General features: G+C 59.6%; 8 protein-coding genes across 8 annotated transcripts; 4 read left to right on the top strand and 4 right to left on the bottom strand.

Moving 5' to 3' along the window:
- Positions 1-2,091: 2,091 nt before the first annotated feature.
- Positions 2,092-3,657, bottom strand: PUNSTDRAFT_59700 (GTP binding protein; the record flags this gene model as incomplete). The annotated part of the gene is made up of 8 exons (XM_007378384.1): positions 2,092-2,137; positions 2,196-2,605; positions 2,677-2,778; positions 2,832-2,949; positions 3,008-3,145; positions 3,219-3,300; positions 3,366-3,497; positions 3,588-3,657. 8 exons carry the CDS (start codon positions 3,655-3,657, stop codon positions 2,092-2,094), a joined length of 1,098 nt encoding a protein of 365 aa, XP_007378446.1.
- Positions 3,658-3,866: 209 nt separating this feature from the next.
- Positions 3,867-7,590, top strand: PUNSTDRAFT_48476 (uncharacterized protein). Its single transcript, XM_007378383.1, has 10 exons — positions 3,867-4,249; positions 4,305-4,417; positions 4,466-5,868; positions 5,925-6,016; positions 6,066-6,214; positions 6,276-6,365; positions 6,415-6,536; positions 6,591-6,942; positions 7,003-7,221; positions 7,277-7,590. Exons 2-10 carry the CDS (start codon positions 4,346-4,348, stop codon positions 7,484-7,486), a joined length of 2,709 nt encoding a protein of 902 aa, XP_007378445.1. The 5' UTR covers positions 3,867-4,249; positions 4,305-4,345; the 3' UTR covers positions 7,487-7,590.
- Positions 7,591-8,725: 1,135 nt separating this feature from the next.
- PUNSTDRAFT_109725 (uncharacterized protein) lies at positions 8,726-11,362 on the top strand (the record flags this gene model as incomplete). The annotated part of the gene is made up of 3 exons (XM_007378382.1): positions 8,726-9,777; positions 9,824-10,050; positions 10,101-11,362. 3 exons carry the CDS (start codon positions 8,726-8,728, stop codon positions 11,360-11,362), a joined length of 2,541 nt encoding a protein of 846 aa, XP_007378444.1.
- A 306-nt stretch (positions 11,363-11,668) lies between these two features.
- On the bottom strand, positions 11,669-13,814 carry PUNSTDRAFT_48474 (uncharacterized protein). The gene is made up of 3 exons (XM_007378381.1): positions 13,549-13,814; positions 13,235-13,495; positions 11,669-13,174 (listed from the first exon to the last, which is right to left on the bottom strand). Exons 1-3 carry the CDS (start codon positions 13,778-13,780, stop codon positions 11,886-11,888), a joined length of 1,782 nt encoding a protein of 593 aa, XP_007378443.1. The 5' UTR covers positions 13,781-13,814; the 3' UTR covers positions 11,669-11,885.
- Positions 13,815-14,001: 187 nt separating this feature from the next.
- PUNSTDRAFT_48473 (uncharacterized protein) lies at positions 14,002-16,608 on the top strand. Its single transcript, XM_007378380.1, has 6 exons — positions 14,002-14,425; positions 14,479-14,657; positions 14,709-14,771; positions 14,834-15,920; positions 15,982-16,065; positions 16,122-16,608. Exons 1-6 carry the CDS (start codon positions 14,035-14,037, stop codon positions 16,223-16,225), a joined length of 1,908 nt encoding a protein of 635 aa, XP_007378442.1. The 5' UTR covers positions 14,002-14,034; the 3' UTR covers positions 16,226-16,608.
- A 250-nt stretch (positions 16,609-16,858) lies between these two features.
- PUNSTDRAFT_59036 (PR-1-like protein) lies at positions 16,859-17,609 on the bottom strand (the record flags this gene model as incomplete). Its single annotated transcript, XM_007378379.1, has 4 exons — positions 16,859-16,972; positions 17,077-17,169; positions 17,273-17,340; positions 17,465-17,609. Coding segments are annotated over 4 exons (420 nt in total), but the record flags the coding sequence as incomplete, so codon positions are not given.
- A 1,227-nt stretch (positions 17,610-18,836) lies between these two features.
- Positions 18,837-19,236, top strand: PUNSTDRAFT_41077 (uncharacterized protein; the record flags this gene model as incomplete). Its single annotated transcript, XM_007378378.1, has 2 exons — positions 18,837-19,177; positions 19,221-19,236. The coding sequence occupies 2 exons, from the start codon at positions 18,837-18,839 to the stop codon at positions 19,234-19,236; spliced, it is 357 nt and encodes a 118-aa protein (XP_007378440.1).
- Positions 19,237-19,666: 430 nt separating this feature from the next.
- On the bottom strand, positions 19,667-20,731 carry PUNSTDRAFT_129200 (uncharacterized protein; the record flags this gene model as incomplete). The annotated part of the gene is made up of 7 exons (XM_007378377.1): positions 19,667-19,772; positions 19,827-19,924; positions 19,990-20,253; positions 20,315-20,378; positions 20,435-20,522; positions 20,583-20,647; positions 20,697-20,731. 7 exons carry the CDS (start codon positions 20,729-20,731, stop codon positions 19,667-19,669), a joined length of 720 nt encoding a protein of 239 aa, XP_007378439.1.
- Between the last annotated feature and the right edge of the window lie 83 nt (positions 20,732-20,814).

The raw sequence follows: 20,814 nt of genomic DNA, 5'->3' as shown, positions 1-20,814 counted from the left end.
AGGAGTCGTACGCAGAGGTGGCAGTCGGAGAGCCGGGCGCAACGTTGTAGGCCATGCTGAGAATGTGCATTCTTTCCGCGTACGTATCGTGCTGCAACAACGTTGTCTCAAAGCGTGAAAAACCAGAAACGTGTATGCGGGGAGGGGGGGGGGGGGGCTTACGATGTTCTTCAGTCTGCGGACCTCCTCCTCTTGGGCTACCACACTCCTTCGTCGCCTTCGCCGATCGCCATCCTCGCCTCGCATCACCCTCTCCATCACCTCGCTGAGAAGCGCCACACTCCTCGCATACGCTGCTATCGCCGCCTGTGGATCGTCGTTGCTTGAGTCGAGTTTCACCGCTTCTCGCGCGAGCTCGAGTGCGCGTGTCAACGCTCGCCGGGACGACGGCCGGTTCCCAGACGACGACGTCGAGCGACTGTTGTTATTGTCCTGCGGCGATAAAAGTCGGCCGTTTGACGACGCCGCGTTGTGAGGGGCTGTCGAGGTGGTCGCGGTAGCGGCCGGCGCCTGGGAGATGGCTCGGAGCATGGACGGCGGCGGCTCGTCCGACAAATTGATGTTGTCGACCGACGGAAACTCGGACGGCGACGGCTGCGGGCCGAGAAAACTGCTCGCGTTGGACGACGTGGAGGCGTTGCGCGTCTGCTGGTAGGCGGCGACGGCGGCGAGGCCGGCTGACGCGCTGGGGCGGGCGAAGGACGAGCTGGGGCTCTGCGTGGCGGTGCTGCGGGGCGGGGACGCGAGGGCGGGATGAAACCCCCGCGTGGCACCGTCCGGCGAGTAGTCGGCGAGCGTGGACTCGGTGATGGAGAGCACGGGGAGGGAGGGGAGCGGCTGGCTGGGCGGGGGGACGCTCGGGGGGACGGCGGCGGCGGCGAGGGACCGGCGGCGGGTTGCGTAGAGGGCGGCGGAGGCGGAGGAGGACAGCGGGGGCGGGGGCGACTGCTGGTGCTGCTGGTGCTGCTGCTGGTCCCATTCGTGCATCGTGTGCAGGAGGTGGACCGAGCGGGTCTCCAGGCCGACTTGCATGGGTGGGACGGATCCGTGCGGGCGGGCGACGCGGAGGCTGACCCAGGCGCTCGCGCGTTGACGGTGGCTCTCGAGCTGATCGTGCCGCGCGGCGCGCTCTCAGGCGCCGGACGATGGCGACGGCGTTCGGGGACGGCGGGGGCGGGATGGAGGGTCTCCTTGGATCCCCAGCAGGTCGGAATGCGGGATGTTGAACGCGCTTGCCTAATCGGGTGGGCTGCGCGGGGCGGCGGAGGCCGTGGCGGCTGCACACGACGAGCGGGCCGTCGTGGTCGCTGTCGTCGACGATGGGGCACCGGGCACTGTAGAGCACTGGACGAGCGTAGCAGTCAAGCCGCGACGACTGATGATGATGGAGACCAGACTCTGCTACGGCGGGTGCGAGCCCCGATCCGGCCGTGGCAACTGCTCGAGTCGTTGGCGCTGGGCGATCACCCGCTTGCCGCTGCGTCTCCCGGCGTTCAAGCACACCCTTTCCACACATGCTTTCTGCTTAATCCCTCCATAACCGTCTCAGCACCGCAATCTGCGACGCCTTCGCATTCGTGGCCATGCTATCCCCGCAGATAACGCATCGTACGCGCATCAACACAGCTCCTGTCCCATCTCACTTGTCCCCTCTTGTTCTCCCAGTTTCAACCCCGATCCCGCCTTCTCAGCGTTCCATCACCACCTATGCCATCGCGAACACCCCAATTCATACCCCGAGAACTGATATCGAACCCCCACCACCACCCTATATCGCACTCGCCGATGAACATTATGCGTGATAAACGTATAGAGAAACATATTCCAGAAGCAACGAGGGGACAGCTGCGATCGTCCACGGTCCTGTGACTGAAACCCGGACCGACTACGACGTCAATTCAGAGAGCAGCAGAACGTGGAACGTATCCTAGTAACGAGAATATAAAAAGATCAGCCAGTCCGAGATGCCGATGCGAGGCGACCGGGTCCACGAGAGCACGACGTCTTCGAGGAGCTGGGTATACAATATCCACGACTTCTTTCGACCCGATAACAACACCAGAACACAGTCCAGACCGGACGGGCCACCCCCTACTGGTCCGCAGAGCCCTGCGCAGCGAGGCGGCTCTCGAGGTTCCTACAAACCGACGTCAGCCCAGCCGTTCACGCGAATCCGCGTGTGCGCTTTCTCTCACCTGAGCGACTCCTCCTTGGCGAGCAGCTCCTGGCGCTTCTCGTTGATCTCCCGCTGGACCTTGAGCTCGATCTCGCGCAGCTTCTCCTCCTCCTTGCGCAGCTGCTCCTCCTTCAGCCGCACGCTCTGCGTCGCGAGCTCCTCCGGCAGGATGCTCGAGTCCGCCGCGCCGTCGGGGTGCACCGTGCGCGAGAGCTTTTCGGTACGGTAAGTTTCGTACAGCACGTCGTGCGTGAGCGATTTGAGGTCCGCGAGGTGCGTGTTGAGCAGCGCGCTGCGCAGGCGGCTGAAGTCGCTGTGCTTCGGGTTGTCGACCTCGACGATGCCCCAGGGGTAGATCCGCGCGCGGACGGGCTCGCCCTCGATCTCGATCTCCTCCTCGGATCCGACGATCGCGAACGGCAGCATCGACTATTGTATTGTTGCGGAGTAGTTGCTTAGACAGGTGGACGAATGAACGGGCGAAACACGATAGCACTCACGCGAAGCTCGCTATTGTCCTGAACCGTCTCTTCGTCGTCTTCCTCGATGTCGTACGGGAAGTTGTAAATGGGGATATCGTAGTGCTCGATGTCCTCCATAATCTGCCCATATCGCGTTAAATCACGACGGCACCAACAAGAAAAGAGCAACGGACCCGCTTCTTGAATCCCCGAAGCTCGGACGGCGTCAAAGAGTCTGCCTTGCCGATAACGGGGATGACGTTCACGCGCGGCGACAGGCGGCGCATCAGCTCGATGTCCATCTCACGAAGCCTGCATAACCCCGCGTTCATTAAGCTGCATCAGTCGAGCGCGCGACGAGGATACATACGCGTGACCGGTGGGCGAAATGAAGTAGAGCAGCGTGTGGACACGGTTATCCCGGAAGCGAGGGTTACGTCTGATACGGGACTCTTCCGCGAGAATGTCGTCGTATTGGCGCTCAATGTACCCGATGATTTCTTGGAAGCTGAAAATAGAGAAGATGAGCACGGAGTCGTCCAAGTCCCGATCTCTCAAGACCACGAACAAACGCAACTCACGTGAACTCGTTGTCGATGTTGTCGCCGAAGCCGGGTGTGTCGACAATGGTGAGCGCAATGCGAACGCCATCCTCCTCGAGCTCTGCAAACACGAGCGCAGGACGTCAGCCAGCACCCCTATCGCAGTCTCCGAGCACGTAGACTCACCAACGTTGACAGGCTTGATCTTGACGCCCTCCTCAATGTGCGCCCTGCTCGGGTCGTCCACAATCTTGTGCTTCAGCACCTCGGACTCGCAGAGCGTGTTCACGAAGGTAGTGCGCCCAGTTCCAGAGGCACCTAAGAATGCAAAAGAAAACGGCGCGGCCGCCATATACCATCAGCCTCTCTTCCCCGTAGCCCGAAGCCCGCGATGAGGCGGTAACGCACCGACAACCATGACCGTGAACTGCACGCCCTTCTTGACCTTGTTTCCGCGACGTCTTCCAGCGAACGACATTTTTGTGGTATTAGTGTAGAGGAGGTAAACAGGTAGCGGGTGGGCGGGCTACGACGTGGCCAAGGCTTCCGTCGTCGTCTGGGTTCGACAGGCGCGGATTGGGCCCGCCGGAAACGTTTTCGGATTGATTCCCACGGACCAATTTGGGAAGGCGGACGCGACGCGCCACACCGCACGCAATCCCTCCTTCGCTTCCAGGACCGAGTAATCTCGATAATATCACTGCTGCCGTGCCGTATGCTATCGGCTGGACATATACCTCACCATGTCGGCTGTATAATATCTCAGAGATATCTCGTGAGACGCGCTTTCCATGCCTGCGCGACGCAACTATCCGTCAAGTCCGACGCGACCAAGGACAGCTCGTCCCAAAGCGCATCTCCAGCAAGCAAGCCTCGACGGACAAGGAAGAAATATGAAGAGCTGCCTACACGGCTCGTCCTACCAGATGGAACGCTTGCTCCTCCTTTGCCTCCTTGGAACGGTGAACCGGATGAGTTACCGCTGCCGAAGTTAGCAATTGCAGAATCGGGGCCAGTAGATAAACCGAAACGAAAACGGAAGCGCAAAATCGTCAGCACGGAGGAAGCAGGTATGAGATGTCATAAAGGACACCACGAGGTCCCTAGTTCACGAGATTCTTGCAGACCAGCCTACCGAGCGCATAGAGCCTCGTAATCAACTCGCCATGGAGATTCTGGAGAACCGGGCAAGGTTTCCCCATTGCATTCTTTTGACTCGAGTCGGTTCCTTCTACGAGGTAAGTGAGCTCAAAAGAAATCAGTCAGCAAGACTAATCTATGCGCAGTCGTACTTCGAACAAGCAGCGGAAGTCGCGCGTCTCCTCAACATCAAGCTCACGACGCGCAAATGGGGCGGGCAGACTATCCTCATGTGCGGCTTCCCGCTCATGCACCTCGACAAGTACCTGAAAGTGCTCGTGCAGAAGAACCACCGCTTCGTGGCTATGTGCGAGGAGTTCCCCCTCCCCAAGCCCCTCAACGGCAGAGCGTTCGACAGACGCGTCGTACGCGTCGTCACTCCTGGAACGCTCATCGATGAGCCGTTCCTGAACCAGTACGAGAACAGCTTCCTGCTCGCAATCGGATACCCCTCTCCGGACGGCAGCTCTCAGAACGAGGACGGAGAACGTACTTCGCTTGGGCTCGCGTGGATGGACGTCTCTACGGGAGAGTTTTACACGAAACAAAGCACATTGGAGACAGTGCGCGACGATCTAGCGCGTATCGGCCCAAAAGAGGTGGTCCTCGACAAGCTGCTGGAGCCGCAGCCGGACGAACGCCTGCACAGGTTGATACGTGAGGAGGGTTATTTCCTGTCCTTCGCTTCCGTCGCCGCGCGCTCTGCCGATGATACCCCGTTACCCCCACTTGAGTCAGGTATGAGCGATGCCGTCGCAGACGACCTCGATACGCCTGCTCCTCTCGTAAGTGGCGACGCGCAAGAAACGGCTGCCATCAACCTCCTCACCTCTTTCCTTTCCGCTCACCTGATGGAACACATGCCCCGCCTTTCTTCTCCTAGCAGAGAAGTCGGAGAAGGAAGGATGCAAATTGATTCGCATACCATCAAAGCCCTCGAGATTCGGGAAGGGATGCGCGAAGGCGGTGCGGTGGGCAGTCTGCTCAGCGTCGTAAAGAGGACCGTGACGAGTAGCGGGACGCGTTTGTTGGCACGCTGGCTCTGCTCACCCAGCACGTCTCTCCACGAAATCAACGCTCGTCAATCGCTCGTAGCTTTCTTCCACTCGCGCCCGCACCTGCGTGCCGACCTTGTCGAAGCCCTCCAGCGCGTCGAGGACACCACGCGCATAGTACAAAAGTTCCTGTCCGGCCGCGGCGACTTTGTCGACCTCGTCGCCGTAAGTGCCACCATCGGCATATGGTCCTCCATCAAGGATCGCTTGGAGCTGGAGAAGAAGATGGATGCCCACGAAGAGGTCCCAGGCAGGTCCGACGACTGGACCAGCTTGGACATCCTCCTGTCAAGATTCACCGAGTTGCGCGACTTGGCGTCTCGGATAGACCGTGCTTTGCGTGGGCGAGAGGTCGAGCCCATGCGTGAAGACGAAGGCGCGGATGCGGAGGAGCAAGACGGCGAGTCTATGCTCCAGGCAGGCGCCGATGACGGCGCGATGCTCAACGACGATATTGTTCACGGCGTCGGGGTTAAATGGACGATACGGCCCGAGTGAGTAATAAACTGAGATCTGGCCCTGAAGCGCGCCTCAACGGCCCGTCCCTTAGATTTTCCGACGAGCTAGCCAAGTTGCACCGTAAACTGCAAGATCTCTACGCGGAGCGCGAGGCTCTGCAGCGAAGACTACAGCTCCAATACGGTCTGTCATCCATCCTTGAGGGTGGGCATACTCTCAAAAGATTGACCAGATGCACCGTCGTTGACTCTACGCGCTTCGCGGAGCCACGGTCTTCACGTCCATCTGGCCAAAGGAAAGCGGGACAAGGCTAAGTTGCAGGCATCCCCGTCTTTCATTCTCATTTCCGAAAGCGGTTCGACCGCCAGCTACTTCTTGCAGGTACTTGAGCTTCTTCTCAGCTCAGTCACTCTGTCTTGATAACCATGCCTTACTCCACCAGGAATGGTCGCGCATCGGCACACTGATCTTCGACACTACTGCTGCCATCTCAAACGAGGAACGACTGGCATTCGATGGCCTTCGCGGAGAGGTCAATTGCACCTGTCCCCTTCACCACCTAATCACTAACACATCTACAGGTCGTCGCTCATACCACCTCTCTCAGGCGTAACGCAAGGATCATCGACGAATTGGACGTCACTCTCGGTTTTGCCAATTTAGCGGTGGACCTGAACCTCGTGCGACCAGCCTTCTGCGACGAGTATGTCAATTCTGCCGAATTGATCATGCTATCCATACTGACTGATATCAACAGCCCGGCCTATCACGTCGTGAACGCCCGTCATCCTACCGTCGAAATTGGGCTACTCGAGGCCGGACGCGTATTCATCCCGAACACCATCGACATGCGCTCTGGGTCGCGCGTGCAGATAATAACCGGTCCCAATATGGGCGGTAAATCGACGCTTCTGCGCAGCGTCGCCATCATCGCGATCCTGGCTCAGACGGGCTCCTTCGTCCCCGCCGACGAGGCGACGCTGGGAGTCGTCGACAGGGTGCTGTCCCGGGTGGGTGCCAAGGACGACCTGTTCCGTGACAGGAGCACTTTCATGGTGGAGATGCTCGAGACTGCCGAAATCCTCCGCCGGGCTACTCCCCGCAGTCTTGTGCGTCGTGTCTTCCAGCATCTTTTTAAAGCCGCGGCTAATTGTGGAAAACCCACCTAGGTGATTATGGACGAGGTCGGACGAGGAACGACTACCAAGGACGGGCTTGCGATCGCCTTCAGCACCCTGCATCACCTGCATGACGTGAACGGCTGTCGCGCTCTGTTCGCCACCCATTTTCATGAGCTAGCGGACATGGTCGGCTACAGCGAAGACGGAGAGAAACAACCCACTCTGCCGGACGTCGCTTTCTTCTGCACAGACGTCGACGAAACTGAGGTATTCATCCATCTCACGGAGCGTTTATTGCGATTCCACTCAATGACATTGTTAGGATGGGCTGATCTCGTACTCACACCGCCTGCGGCCGGGCGTCAATCGCGACAGTCACGGCCTCAAAGTCGCCCGTTTAGCGGGCATGCCGCCTTCGGCGATGAGCATTGCGGAACAGGCTCTGCTGCAGCTAAGGAGCACCGGAGACTCTGCCCTCTCAACGCAACATCAACTTCGAGAGATCGGGCGTGCGCTCGCACTGCCGCCGTAGCGCCGTGTGTGATACCCGGCCATGGGGCGATCGCCGATATAGGCCTACACCACGCCGAGCCACACGCGCTGGGCCATACCCCGTAGGCCGGTGATGGAAGGAGCACTCCGGCACATAGCACAAAATGATGCTCGGCAGAGGTTTGGGCAACTCGAGTTTCCTCGCGCGACGGGCCAGCCGTAGTTCTTTTCAGGCGAACCTGGTGACCTTTCTCTCCCGACGAGGGAGGAATGCCTTTCATTCTTCAAGCTTCCTCTTGTACGATACTTGCGTCGCCCTGTTGTTCTGGCCGAGCATTTATCCATACCTTCGCGTATGTCTATATTGAGTGATGGCATGTAAACATTCGGTTCAAGCTTTCATAGCCCATGGATGAGCCTGCCCGATGTGGTCAGGGATTCACCTTCGAATGATTCGCCCACAATATACCCTCAGTGGGTGATCGACGCACGAAAAGGGTGGAGAGGTACATATGCGTGCCGACCGGCCGGAACGCCGGACGCGCTTTACCCGAGTTGGACAGTCCGCCCGCGCCACGCCCGCCTTCCTTGTCACTTTGCCGGCGTCGCACTCCGACGGAATGTTTGCGCCTCCGTTGTGAACACTATTACATTATTACAGTCCTTCAGCTCCTAGTCAGTCCCTACACGGTTCTCTGATACCATGTCGACCTTCCCGCCCCCGTCTTCCCCGGCGACCTCGCACCACAAGAAGATCCCCACTGCGTTTAGGCGGGGCTATACTACCCCTACATCACCTCGGACACCCAAGGAGACATCGGCGAGCAGCTCGAAAGGTTTTGCCGAACAGGGCCATCGCGCGAAGAAGGCATCCACCCCTGGCTACACTGTTGGCAGCTACACTTCCGAACGCTCTACCGCCTACACGACCCATCCGGACAGCTCTCCCAGCGACGACGATTCTTCGTTCGAGCAGGGCAAGGGCAAGCTGAAGCAACGCGCGAGGCCCACCTACTCTCGAGCGTCCAGCAGCAGGGACGATGAAACAGCTGCTTGGGCGGCGCGCGTATCGAGATCCAGCGCCCGCCCACATACCAGCCCCACTACGGACCGCTTTCAGTGGGACGACGAGGAGGACTACAATCGCACTCTACGAATATCCGCGGCGTCCACCCTCACCCAGTTCGAGACGCCTCCCCAGACTCCTCGCGATAGCGAATCGTTCTCGCGCGCGTTCCACGACATCGTAGTCGCTGCTCCGGTTGCGGGCGTGGAGACGATGGATGCGTTGGTCGATGGGATGAATGGATTTGGAACGGACGACAACTTTATGTCCAACCGCGCCAGCACCAAAGCCGGCAAACTTCCCTACCATCCTCTGTATCAGCCTCCATTACCGACTCCCCCGCCCGGTGTCGTATTGGGGGGAGGCAAGCCGAGGAAGTCTGGAAAGTCGTCCAAGTCGTCACCGAAGAACAAGAGGAGGTCGTACTCTGCCGACGAAGATGACGACAGTCCCCAGCCTTCGCAACCGAGCGAAAGCAGGTCGCCGCGGCCTGCTACCAGTCGCACAGGCTCGACAGCCACGGTGACACCGGATTCGCATCCCCTCGTAGAGTTCCCCGCGTCGGTGCCCTCCATGGACGAGATACTGGAGAAACATATCCAGGCAACCAAACCTAAAACGGTCGTTCCCTCGATCTCGGAGATTATACGCAAGCATGCTCCCCCAACGTCAAGCACGCGTACAAGGCCATCGCTTTCCAGAACGTCCTCGTCGTACGGCCCGAAGAGCGTCGCCCATTCCATCATAGAAGAGCCAGAACCCGGATCAACCACCGAAGACGCAGACTTGGTCTCGAGATCGTCCGTAGACAGCGTCGCAGCCGAAGTTCAGCAAACGCTATTATTGCCCGCCCTTCACCACGCCCATTCCTTCCCGAACCAGAACTCCTACATCCTGAACGACCCCCTCCGAACTCCCACATCCGAACGCCAACGAGAACCATCCTTATACTCATCGTCCGGACATTCCGGTGCTCCTCCACCTCCCTCACCTCTCGACCTTGACATCCTTCCGAAATCCATGAACGAGCCATCTCATGCCATCGCTACCTATCTCCGCTCCACGCGCTTGACGACGCTCCTCAAACTCACTCGATCCCCGCATGCCTCTCGGGACCGTCCGTTGACTGTCAGCTTATCAGACTTGGGCAGCCCGACTGGACACCCTCTGGTCGTATTTCTGGGCCTGGGCTGCGTCAGACATATCATGGGCTTGTACGACGAAATGGCGGAATGCTTGGGACTACGGTTGATCACCATCGATCGGTAAGTCATGCGAGTGATTTCTCTAGCTATCTGACGTAGAAATCAGGTGGGGGCTCGGTCGCACCGGTCAAGCGCGCTCAAAGGGTGCCAAAGGCATCCCGGAGTGGGCTTCCGTCGTAGCCGAAGTCCTGGATCGTCTGAAGATCTCAAAGTGCAGCGTCATGGCGCATTCCGCAGGTGCGCCGTACGCGCTATCGTTCGCGAACACGTTCCCGGATAGGATACACGGCGATCTTTGTCTCCTCGCTCCCTGGGTCGGCGGTGGCGAAAGCTGTGCGTAATCAATATGTCTCGAGAGATATGCGTGCTAAAGGCGTGCATAGCCGGCTACAAATGGCTCAAGTACGTGCCCAACGGTCTCCTGCGAACAGCCCAAGCGGCCGAATGGAAGGTGCAAGCGTGGATGATCGGCAAACCGCCCAAAATCGCCTTCGAGGGTATTGGCTACAGCGTCAAGGCGCCGGTGGCATCTTCGCCCGAGCTTCCGCGCCGCATGAGTCGCAGTCTCAACAGAGGGGACGTGCAGCGTGGGCTCGGCAGCCATCCGCCGTCGGTGTACACGTACGGTCGTGGTCCCGCTGCGTCGAGACAAAGCATGGCGTCGAGCAAGAGCACATCCAGCTACGACGACCTGCGCGATTTTGACGGGCGCTTCGAAAGCCGGAGCACGCTCGGTGCGAGGCCGTCGAATGTGAAGGACAAGGACCGTCCGCAGACGGCGTCAGCGGGCGAACCGAAGAGGAAGACGTCCTCTGGCTTCCTGGGCAGGTTCAGGCCGGCATCGTTGAAGCAGCAGGGTACGCCAACCAAACCGACCAGCCCGAACATTCAGCACGGCTCCGGTCGTACCCTCCGAGCGCTGCGCTCCATAGGCTCTCTCAAGGGCAAGTCTTCCACGACGCCTCCCGCTTCACTATCCAAGGTCACTTCGCCTGTACTGCCTCAACCTGCGGAGTTCGACGGGCTCGGGATTGATCTCGATGGAGCACTCGCCAACGCGATCAAGCAAGCGGAGGAGAAACCCGAGCTGTCGATCACCATAGGGACCCCAACCCCGACACCTTCCCGGCCGACGACCGCTCGCGCGGCCGGCGGGCGCTCCATCTCCTTCGGCGCCAGCATGCGATCGACCGTATCCTCCGTGCCATCCGTGCCTCCTTCGCCAGCAATCAGCGTGGCGTCCGCCCCGTCGTCGCCGTACGCCGCGAGCACCGCGTACCAGGCCGCGCTCGGCAACGCGCTCATCGCGGCCTCGCACGCCGAGTCGGCCAAGGGCACGCACGGCGACTTGCTCCAGATCCTGAACCACGACGAACGCCCGTGGGGGTTCTCGTATCACGCGTACCCGCACCGCGTGAGGGTGTGGTACGGCGACCGGGACGAGAAGATCGCGGAGGATGCAGTGCGGTGGATGGAGCGTAATATGGGCGAGGACCGGTGCGGGGTGAAGGTCGTCAAAGGCGCGGACCACGGGTTGATGTATAACAGCGCGGTGGTGGTGGAGGTACTGGAGAAGATCGCGGATGGGTGGAAGGAGGGAATGCCGCGCGGTGATGTTTTCCGCGAGCTTGGATCCATGAGCTGAAAGGATGGTGCCTTTGTTTCTCCTGATTATTCTTGCCTTCATTTGGGTCACTACATATACTACGTTATTCGATCGGATTATACCGTTACCTCCATTGTATGATATCCATTGTTTTTATTCTACCCTCGCTAGTCAATGTTTCGCATTCGCGCTCACTCGTTTTCTGGTTACGTTCGTTTAACACGTCACTCTCTTGCTTCGGGCTCATACTTCCGGTCTTTCGGGCCTTTCCTCTGACATACTTACTATCTCGTGTGTGCATGTATCAACGAATAATGGACTGTGCGGAATTTCCGAGCACTGATTGTATTATCTGAGTTGGGTGGCTCTGGCTACATGGGATACGTACTCCCTAACGAACGTGGGTGCTTTGAGGGCTACAGTGGCGATCTACTCTATAGAAGGTCGAATAACGAAATTATAAATATAACAAGGTGCTCCGATCCGCCGGGGAGCAAACGAGTGCAATGTCAATGAATGCGATTGTCCGTAATGAATAGAAGTCAGGTCCGTGCGTTACAGCTCAGATAGCTCTCGGCATATCGTATCCTATCGCAGCGGGCGGGGGCTGCGGAGGCGCGAGGAGGCCAAGGTCTTCCCCTCCGGGGCTTTCGAACGACTCACGGTCAGCGGCTTGGCGCGCGCTGAGCGGCTTGACGGAGCGCGTGATAAAGGGTATCGTGCGCCCTTTGGTGCCGACGGGGCTCGGGGTGATAGTGCGCGTAGGCGGGGAGGCCGTGACCGAGCGCGCGTAGCCGTAGGCCGAGGAAGGCCCGAAGCTGCTCCGGACGCTCGGCGGCGCGCCGCCGGTTTCGCTCATCGTGCCGTAGGACATCGCCGGAGGAGGAGGGGAGACGGACGAGGCGCTGCCGATGCGGCTCACGGCGGCGAGAAGGGAGGCGTTGGACGGCGTCGGGTGCGCCATTTCCGAGTCGGTGGCGGAGGACACGCGCGTGAGCTGGTTTTGGCGTTGGCGGCGGCGGCGGTAGAGGACGAAGGCGATGATGGCGAGCGGGAGCAAGACGAGCAGGAGGACGGCGGCGACGATGATGCCCGCGAGAGCGCCTTTGGAGAGGCCGCCACCGCCACCGCCGCCGTTGTTGTCACTTTTGTCGGGGGAAGATCCGCCTCCTGAGCCGTTCCCACCCTTGCCTGAACCTGAGCCGTTTCCGGACCCGTTTCCCCCGCTGTGAGTTGACGACGAAGCCGAAGACGTGGTCGATCCACCTGCACCGGAAGAGGTAGGCGTTGATCCGCCACCGGTACCGGCTGCGCCAGTGCTGGTAGGATTGGATCCGCCGTTGGTCCCGGTGCCGTTAGATCCAGTCGGAGAACCTGTACCGTTGGTGCCTGTGGGTTGTCCATTGGCGCCTGTACCTGTAGGGCTAGCACTGGTGCCATCGGTGCCCGTAGGATTCTGGTTGCCGCCTCCATTAGTAGCTGTACCTGTCGGGTTCGAGCTACCGTTCGTCGCCCCAGCACCAGTGCCCGTTGAAGTCACGCCTGCGGTAGTACCAGGCGAACCAGATGGATTCGAGGCACCCGGGTTGCCGGATTGGGTCGGAGAAGCGCCCGTCGTAGGACCGCCGGCGGGCGTGGTGGGCTGTGCGGCACCTGATGTGTTCGGAGCGGTGCTTGTGGGCTGTCCGGTTCCGGTTCCGCTCCCGCTTCCGTCGCCAGTTCCCGTTTGGGTTTGGGCGGGGGTAGTGGTGGCATCTCCCGAGGTGGCGGTTGTGGAAGGATCGTTGCCCCCGCCGGGTGCGGGAGAGAGGGGACCGCCTGTTTGCCCAGATCCTGTGCTGCTGCTGCCATCTACCGTATCAGGGCGGCTGTTAGCATCGCGCGATCGGAAGATGGGGAGATGGTGGGCACCTTCGGCGGCTAAGACGTTAGCCTTAATGGAGCTCCAGGCGATGGGAGTCGCGGCCATGTTGACGACGAGAAGCGTGTGGTTGGTGGAGGGGTCCACCGGGAGGGAGAAGAGGGTCGTCTGGTTCTGGGCATCCGTGGTGGTGTTGGAAATGGTGACCGTCTGGAATTCAGCGGAGCTATTGGTCTGACAGTCTACGCAAACGCCATAAGTAGCCCCGGGCGCTGGAGGTGGACCCAGCACCGAGAGCGACGTTGTATTGACTGCGCGATCGTCGTGTTAGCAGAAATGCAAGCAAGTACTAGGCGCAACATACGAGGTAGTATCACGTCAAAACTTGCGTTCGGGTCGTCGGACACAGCGGTAAATACGGCGCTGTTGGACGTAGACCATGACCAGTGGTCGGTCTCGGAGAGGTGCACGGAAGGGCCGCTGGCCGGGATCGTCTCCGTGTCCGTCACACTGTTGCCGGCAGTGACATTAGGGCTCGCCTGGGCGGAAGAGAGCGCGAGGAAAGCGCATAAAGAAAATAAAAGGAGCAGAAACATGTCAAAGGGGCAAGACCAGGACGACCAGCATCCGCCCGACGTCGGTGAAAGCGAAAGAGCCAGTCCATCTGTGCGCCCCGCGACGCTGCTGATGTCCTCCGTCCTATTCTTGACAGGGTGCTTCTCGGATCACGTGCAGGCTGCATGGGTGGCCGGCGTCGGCGTCACGTGGCCTGCGACTCCAAGACCATGACGCTTCCCGTCCGCCGAACCGATGTGACAGTCGCTCCATCTCCGGGCTCACTCCGACACCCATGAGCACGTCGTCCTCCGCAGTGAGCAAGCCCCGGAAGGCAGCGCCCAGCCATCCCGCCAACCTCCTCACCGTCGCCCATCGCAAGGGCTTCGCACTCCGTCACCCCGACGGCACCCCCTTCACCCGCGCCGACATCCAGTACGACCTCCTCGCCCTCATCTTCGACCCCGCCGCCCCCGCCGCCTTCGTCGACCCCCATCCCACCCTCGACGGCCGCTCCGCAGGATCACCCGTTACCTTCCGCGATCTCTACGTCAATGCGCTCTTCACCAGCCCTCGCACGTCGCGCGTGCTTAAAGACCGGATGAAGGAGAGCCCCGGCTTTGCCACTGACTTTGCAAAAATAGCCTTACTCGCCAACGTGGGGCGTATCAACACCACCGCCTGCTGTGAGTCGCCTCGCCTCGATCTACGCTCGTTTGCCGTTGACAGCTAAGGCCAGTCGTCCCGGAGTCGCGTACCAACTTGCGCTCGTATCATCCCGTGCCCGCGCTGATGCAGCACGACTCGGGTGGGAACCTTCAGGACGCTCCGCGGATCAAGAATATACTCAAAGCCGCCATTTCCGAAACGGAACAGCTGGCTCCTCCGAGCACCCTCGCCGACATAGTCGCTCTTGAGGTAAGCGCGCCGTCACCGACATCACCCCGATCATCCCCTCACTATCCACAGAAATCCGGCAAACATGTCACAAGCATCGTCAACCTCGTCTTCGTACTTGCCAACAACTCACCCGTAAGCCTAAATTGTTGACTATACGCGCCACATTAATGAACCCGCTGACACCTTGCCGCTAGTCCGTCGCCCAATTGCACTTTACGCCTGGCACCCAATACGATTTTCTAGATCTCTTCACCCCCATCCCGCTCTCCTCCGCCTCGCGCGCGCGCGTCTTCCTCTGGCTCTGCTGGCACTACCTCCAATCCTACCGCACGCCGAACGTGCCGAATCCGTTCGACGACCCAGGCACGCGTGCATGCCCGCCGCTCGCCCCGCTTTCCGCCTCGGAAGCCGCGGCCGAGAACGTTGACCCGGAGGACGAGCAACGTATGGGTGCGGATATGGCGGAAAAGCGGCGGCTCTTCCGAGAAAAGGGCGAGCTGCCGGGCAAGCCTGCGCGTGGCGGTGCGGAGGATGACGAGAGCGTGCTCGGCGACGGCGCGAGCACGGTCGACGACGGTGAGCTCGACACCGCGAGCGCAAGCATCAGCATCGCGAGCCGCAGCGGGAGCGTCGCTGGCGACGGTGCAGGCAAGCCTTCACGTCGGGGAGGTCGTGGCGGCGGTGCCGGGAGGGGGAGGGGTAAGCGCAAGGCGCCTGTTCCCGACGAGCCCGACGAGCAGCCGCCGCTGACGGGTTTGGAGGCGCTATCCGCCGAGGCTGCGCGTCGGCTCAGCGCGCAGGCATCCTCCCCGATACCGTCTCCGCCTAAGCCGAAGCGGCAGCGCAACTCGTATCGCGGTTTTACGCCTGAGAATCTCGATCTGCGCCCGAGAGGTGAGGCGGGCCCGTCGTCGAAGGGTCGCGCGACGGCGCCAACGGCCGGTATGTCCACGCCGACGTCACAGGATGCCCTGCCGCCAGGAGCGGTTTCGGGATATGCATCCATCTCGGGCGACGAATATGACGAAGAGCGGTTTTACGGTGCTCCGCCCGAGGTCGTGGCGAAGAGGGAGCCGGTGGAGCCCGTGATGGATGCTCAGGATAATGCCTACGTCGAGCGGGAACGGAAAGCACACGGGCATTCGCATCATGCGCCGTCAAGGCCGGGCATTCGGCGTCAACGGTCATCGCGCCAATCTCGAGGCGTGCCCGCTGTGCCGTACAACGTGCCGGTGCCGGTGCAGTATGCGCCGCCACCTCCTCCCAGGACGATGCTGCAACGTGTGTCGTCCATGAATCTACGTACCTGCTGGGGACTGGCGGCTCATTTCTCTGGTAACAGATGCGTGGCATATCATCGCGACGACCGACCCACTTGTGGACTCTGACGACGAGAGCGCAGACGAGCATGTTCGCACCGACTACAGTGAGTCTGATCACCTCGATCGTAGATTTGCGAGTCTGATGATACGTCATACGTAGTTCGTCGGTTGCAGATTCTGGATAGGTGGCGCGACAAGTTCACGCTGTATGATGACAGGGCTGAGCCCCCAAATCCTGCGCCGGGCGGTATCGAACCGCAGTGACGACAACAGCGACGACGACTGTATCCCCAACATCAAGGATGAAATTGTATTCCAAAGTTCGAAGATAGGACATTGCTCTCTGCGCTTGGATACAAAGTAATATTTGGCTGCGCCTCGGACAATCGCGCCCGGCTAATCGAGGACTTGGTAACGTTTCTGATATCGATATATAAGTTATTGGCTCTCTCGCATTCGCATTAACGTTTGGTTCTTCCATCGCATGTCCCAACTGCCTCCGCTCATCCGTCCCCTTTACGGTTACAGCGTACCGCCGCCTAGTAGCATCGCATCATTACAGTACAGATCCCTTCCAGAACGAACGGCCATCATTGTAGCATAGTAGTAATTAACTAAATATCTCGAACGCATAACGCGCATCTCCCACTCTCGCTGCAGTTATGAGTATGAATGGGGACGACAGCAAACAGACCCTGCATTTTTACCTTCGGTCCATTCCACTAACGAGTAGCGCCGAAACGCGTAGATTTCATGGATACAGTGTAGGGTATATAAGGAACAGGGCGAGCGGCATCGCAGATGCTCCGCGGAAGGCGAACGGGGTGGGGGTAAATTTATGCTACATGAACGAGAAGGCGACACGCCCGTTTCAGGCCTGTACCTGCTGACTGCACTTTACGTCAGTACACCGAGCGTATGGGAGAAGCGAGAAGGAGGGGGGGAGACGCACGCAAATTGACCGATGACGTTGCCCTGCACCTGGTATTCGCAGACGTGGAAGTGGGCTTTCTGCAGGGACGGAGGAGAGGAGCATGAGCGTTTATAGATGGGGGAGGGAAGGAAGAAGGAAATGATAATAATAATAATAATAAGAATAAAAACTAAATACGCACTCCGAAACTGGCAGAGAAGATGCCGCTGCAGTCCGCGTGCGCGCAGCCGACCTTGGTGGACGCCTTCCAGACCACTTGGGTGAAGTGGCTGGGCTGTGGGTTGTTGGGGTCGTATTGAGCTGGAGGAAAGATGAAATTGGGATCCTTAGCATGCGTGCGATCGTACAAAAATAGGACGCGGGGGTGACTTACAGACTTCGTCCGTCCACGACTTGACGGCGGAGGTGATGGTGTAGCCGTCTCCGGTTCCCGCAGCCAGGTTTTCTGTGGAAACATACTCGTTGAGCACACGATGCAAGGAACGACGCATATACACCCCCCCCCCCCCGCCCAAACAGGCAGAGAGAGTAATGTGTAGAACGGAGTGGGTTAACTTTTGTTTACGTACCGCCGAACGGACCGAGGGTACCTCCGGAGTGCTTGAACACGCAGTTGTTCGCCCACTTTTGCGCGGCGGCCTCGAGGGTATCGTCCCAGGTGAGCGCGGATGCGCCGTGCTGGGCGCGGATCGAGTTGTGCGCGTCCAGGTACTCCTGTTGTTCCGCGGCGGAGACGGAGCCGCCCGAGCTGGAAGAGCCGCCGGAGTTGGAGCTCGCGGACGAGGTCGGCTCGGCCTTCGATGTCGTCGGCGCGGCGGTCGTGTGCGGCGGCTTGGTGGTGGTGGGAGCCGGTGGCGGGGTGGAGGTGGTGGTCGGCGTTTCCTTGTGCGTGCTAGAGGTGGTGGTCGGCGTCTCTTTGGGCGTGAAAGACGCTGTGGAATGCGTTGCGATCGCGTGGTTCGTTTTGACGGAAGAGAACGTACTGCTCGTCTTCGAAGGAGCTGCGGAAGAACTCGAGGAAGACGAGGCACGGGAGGAAGAGGAGCTAGAAAGGGAAGAGCTCGAGAGCGTGCTGGAGGTGGAGAGCACGGAGGAAGACGCGGAGGTGGTGGTCGCGAGGAGGAGCGAGGTTGGGTCGGGTGCAACGTTCTGCACAAGACTGGTAGACGAAGGAGCCGCGGAGGATCTGCTTCTGTAATTAAGCAAGCAACGTCCGTACGTTATAAAGCTAAACACTGACGATGTAGGCGCGACCGTCGCTCCGCAAGCCTTCGACGCAATCGCGTCCATGTCATCATCCGAGGACGGCTTCATCACCACCCCCCAAGGGTCGCTACCCATCGCGCTACCCGGCCATCCCCAGCGCCCACTGCACGCTAAGATGCATTCCTCCTGCGAGGCCCACTTCCGACTCGCGCAGGCTGGGCCAGCCAGTCCACCCTGGACAGCAGCGAGGACAACACCAATAGTGAGGAGCGGCGAGAGACGGGTCATGTCGAGATGATATTAGCAACAATAAAAGAAAGTGGCGAGAATGAGTGTATGCGCGCTGGTCGGCGCAGATTCGAGTACGCTATCCGGGAGACCTAGAGCACAAGCAGCAGCAGCAAGATGAACACGGAACACGCCAGGAGAAAGATATAATTGAAGTGGAGAGAAGAGGCGCTGGGCTATTTGAGTCTCATGAGACCATCACGCGTTTCGAGGGCGACCAACCCAGGGCGACCAGGGGCGACCACAGTCGGTGATTTCACGGGGCATGGAACCGAATGGGCGGGGTGATGGCGAACGGAACAAGCAATCAGCCCAACGTTGGCTGGTGCGGCATCGCCTCTGGTGTCTGTTCATCGTCGCGGTTGACGAGAAAAGAGCCTGGAACGGCGAGCAGAGAGGCTGGCCAAACACTGAGACAGTCGCCGCCCATCAGATCCTGGGGCCCAAATGGCTTCCAACGGCCAACCACCGTGCTACATCCTCGTCTCGCATCCGACGGCCCCGGCCGCAGGCTCCTCAGCAACAGTCTCCTCGTTCTCGCACCCAGCGATAGAATACAACTATGCGGACGACTCGCCGATGATGCTCCTCCCGCGCCACCCGGACGAGCAGGTGCTCATACTCGACTACGACCCGGCGGACCCCATCAACCCGGGCGTGAAGAGCATCTCGTCTTCGCTCGCCGTGACGGGCGTCAAGGTCGCCGATGCGCCCGGCGCGGGGGAGGCGCAGGAGAACGACAAGATGTACATCATCGAGACGACCCAGGCCGCAGCCGGTGACGACAGGTCTGTTATACTCCCGCTCGAATCTGATGATATGTACTCATAGTACTGTCTCTCTCTAACTGGCATTCCATCTTCCGCGTCTCAAGGGTAAATTTGGAGACGTCGCATTCTGATTTCAGCAACGTCCATGCACTGCTTGCACAGTATAAACAGAGGTTCGTGCGCCACTGCCTATATTCTGGGCAACGCCCCGCCCGCGCCGCTGACAGAATCAATCCGTCAGAAACGCCGTCCTGCGGCGTGCGCTCGAGTACGGTAAAACGCAGATCAGCAAGGAAGCGCCGAACGGAGTGTCCAGTCCTCAATCTATCACAGGCCCCGTCCAACCTCAGTGAATGCTGAACAGAGGCTCCGTTCTGGAAGGGGAAGGTAGCTTGGGGATCGGATCCAGCCCATATCTCGCCTGGACACATAGTCGATCAGCAATTCTGCGATCGCAACCTCCTGTATCCATAGCATTGTAGAATATGTACTATACAGCTCCCTCGTCTATTTACGCTTGCCCTTGCCGGGCCTGCTCTTCACGCCGGGGTTGGCAGGTGCGGATTCTGGTCCTTTCGCGCCGGCGCCGCCCACATCCATGAGAGCGGACAATCTATTCCAATGTCGGCACTTGCGGAATACGCCGAAAAAATAGCGCCGAACTCACCCTCCCCTGATGTCCCCGCTGTGCAACGAACTCTGGATATTCGCAACTTGGGCTTGGCGCTCGTTGAACTCTTTCAGCGAGTCGGGGTCCATGTTTTTCTGAATGCACGACGTCAACAAACGTCCAGTTCCCCACCCACTGGAAAGTGCGCATGTGTGCTCACCATGAGGTACGGTGTAGCGAGCATGAGGACCCCGGCGGCGGCCATCATCATCATCATCGGGTTCTGGAACATGCCGACCAAGTTGAAGCTCTCGCGCTCGACGAAGTAGTCGTTCCGCCGCTTGGCGGCGAGCGTGGGCGGGTAAGCGAGAAGCGGCACCGACGCGAGCGACGCGGCCGAGTTGGAAATGACCGTGCCCGGGATGTAGGGGCGCACTTCGGGCAGCGACTCGGACCCGTCTGCGGCGGGGACGTCGATGCGCAGCTGAGATTCGTGAATGAGTAAAGGAAGGAGAGCGGACCCGGTGTTTCGGTGGTTCGCGTACCTTGTCAAATGCATGGTCATGAGCTAATATGGATAGGAGGTATGTTCCCGGTTCTACGTTCGGTCTGTGATCGAGAGATCGCTCGGTAAGGCATGGTGATGCGGCTGGGTGGGGACGTACATGGTGAAGTGTCCATCTCGCGTGATGCCACCGTAGTGGGTATATCCGTCGTCTAGTACAGCTTTTGCGTGACCGAGGGCAGCGATGTCTGCCAGGAGATGAGCGTGAGTGGATGGCCTCCTTGTGAGGAGTAGATACAACGGCGCACCCGGGCAGACGTCATTCCAGTTGATCCTGCCGGTGATGTCTATGGCAAGAGCTGAGCCTACAAAGCTGTATCCATCTGAGCCATTACACTCCCTTGTCCGAGCACAAGACACACCTCAGCAGGCAGGCGGAAACAAAAGACCTGAACATTCGAGTGAGTGTATACAGCAGACGGTCTTCTGTCAGTGGTGACAGAGTAAGATGCCCACATTCAGTGTATCACATGCCTGCCA

Source organism: Punctularia strigosozonata, assembly GCF_000264995.1.
Source record: "Punctularia strigosozonata HHB-11173 SS5 unplaced genomic scaffold PUNSTscaffold_1, whole genome shotgun sequence".
NCBI classification, from domain to species: Eukaryota; Fungi; Basidiomycota; class Agaricomycetes; order Corticiales; family Punctulariaceae; genus Punctularia; species Punctularia strigosozonata.
The sequence above is the reverse complement of the archived record's forward strand: the minus strand, read 5'-3'. Positions and strand labels throughout refer to the sequence as shown.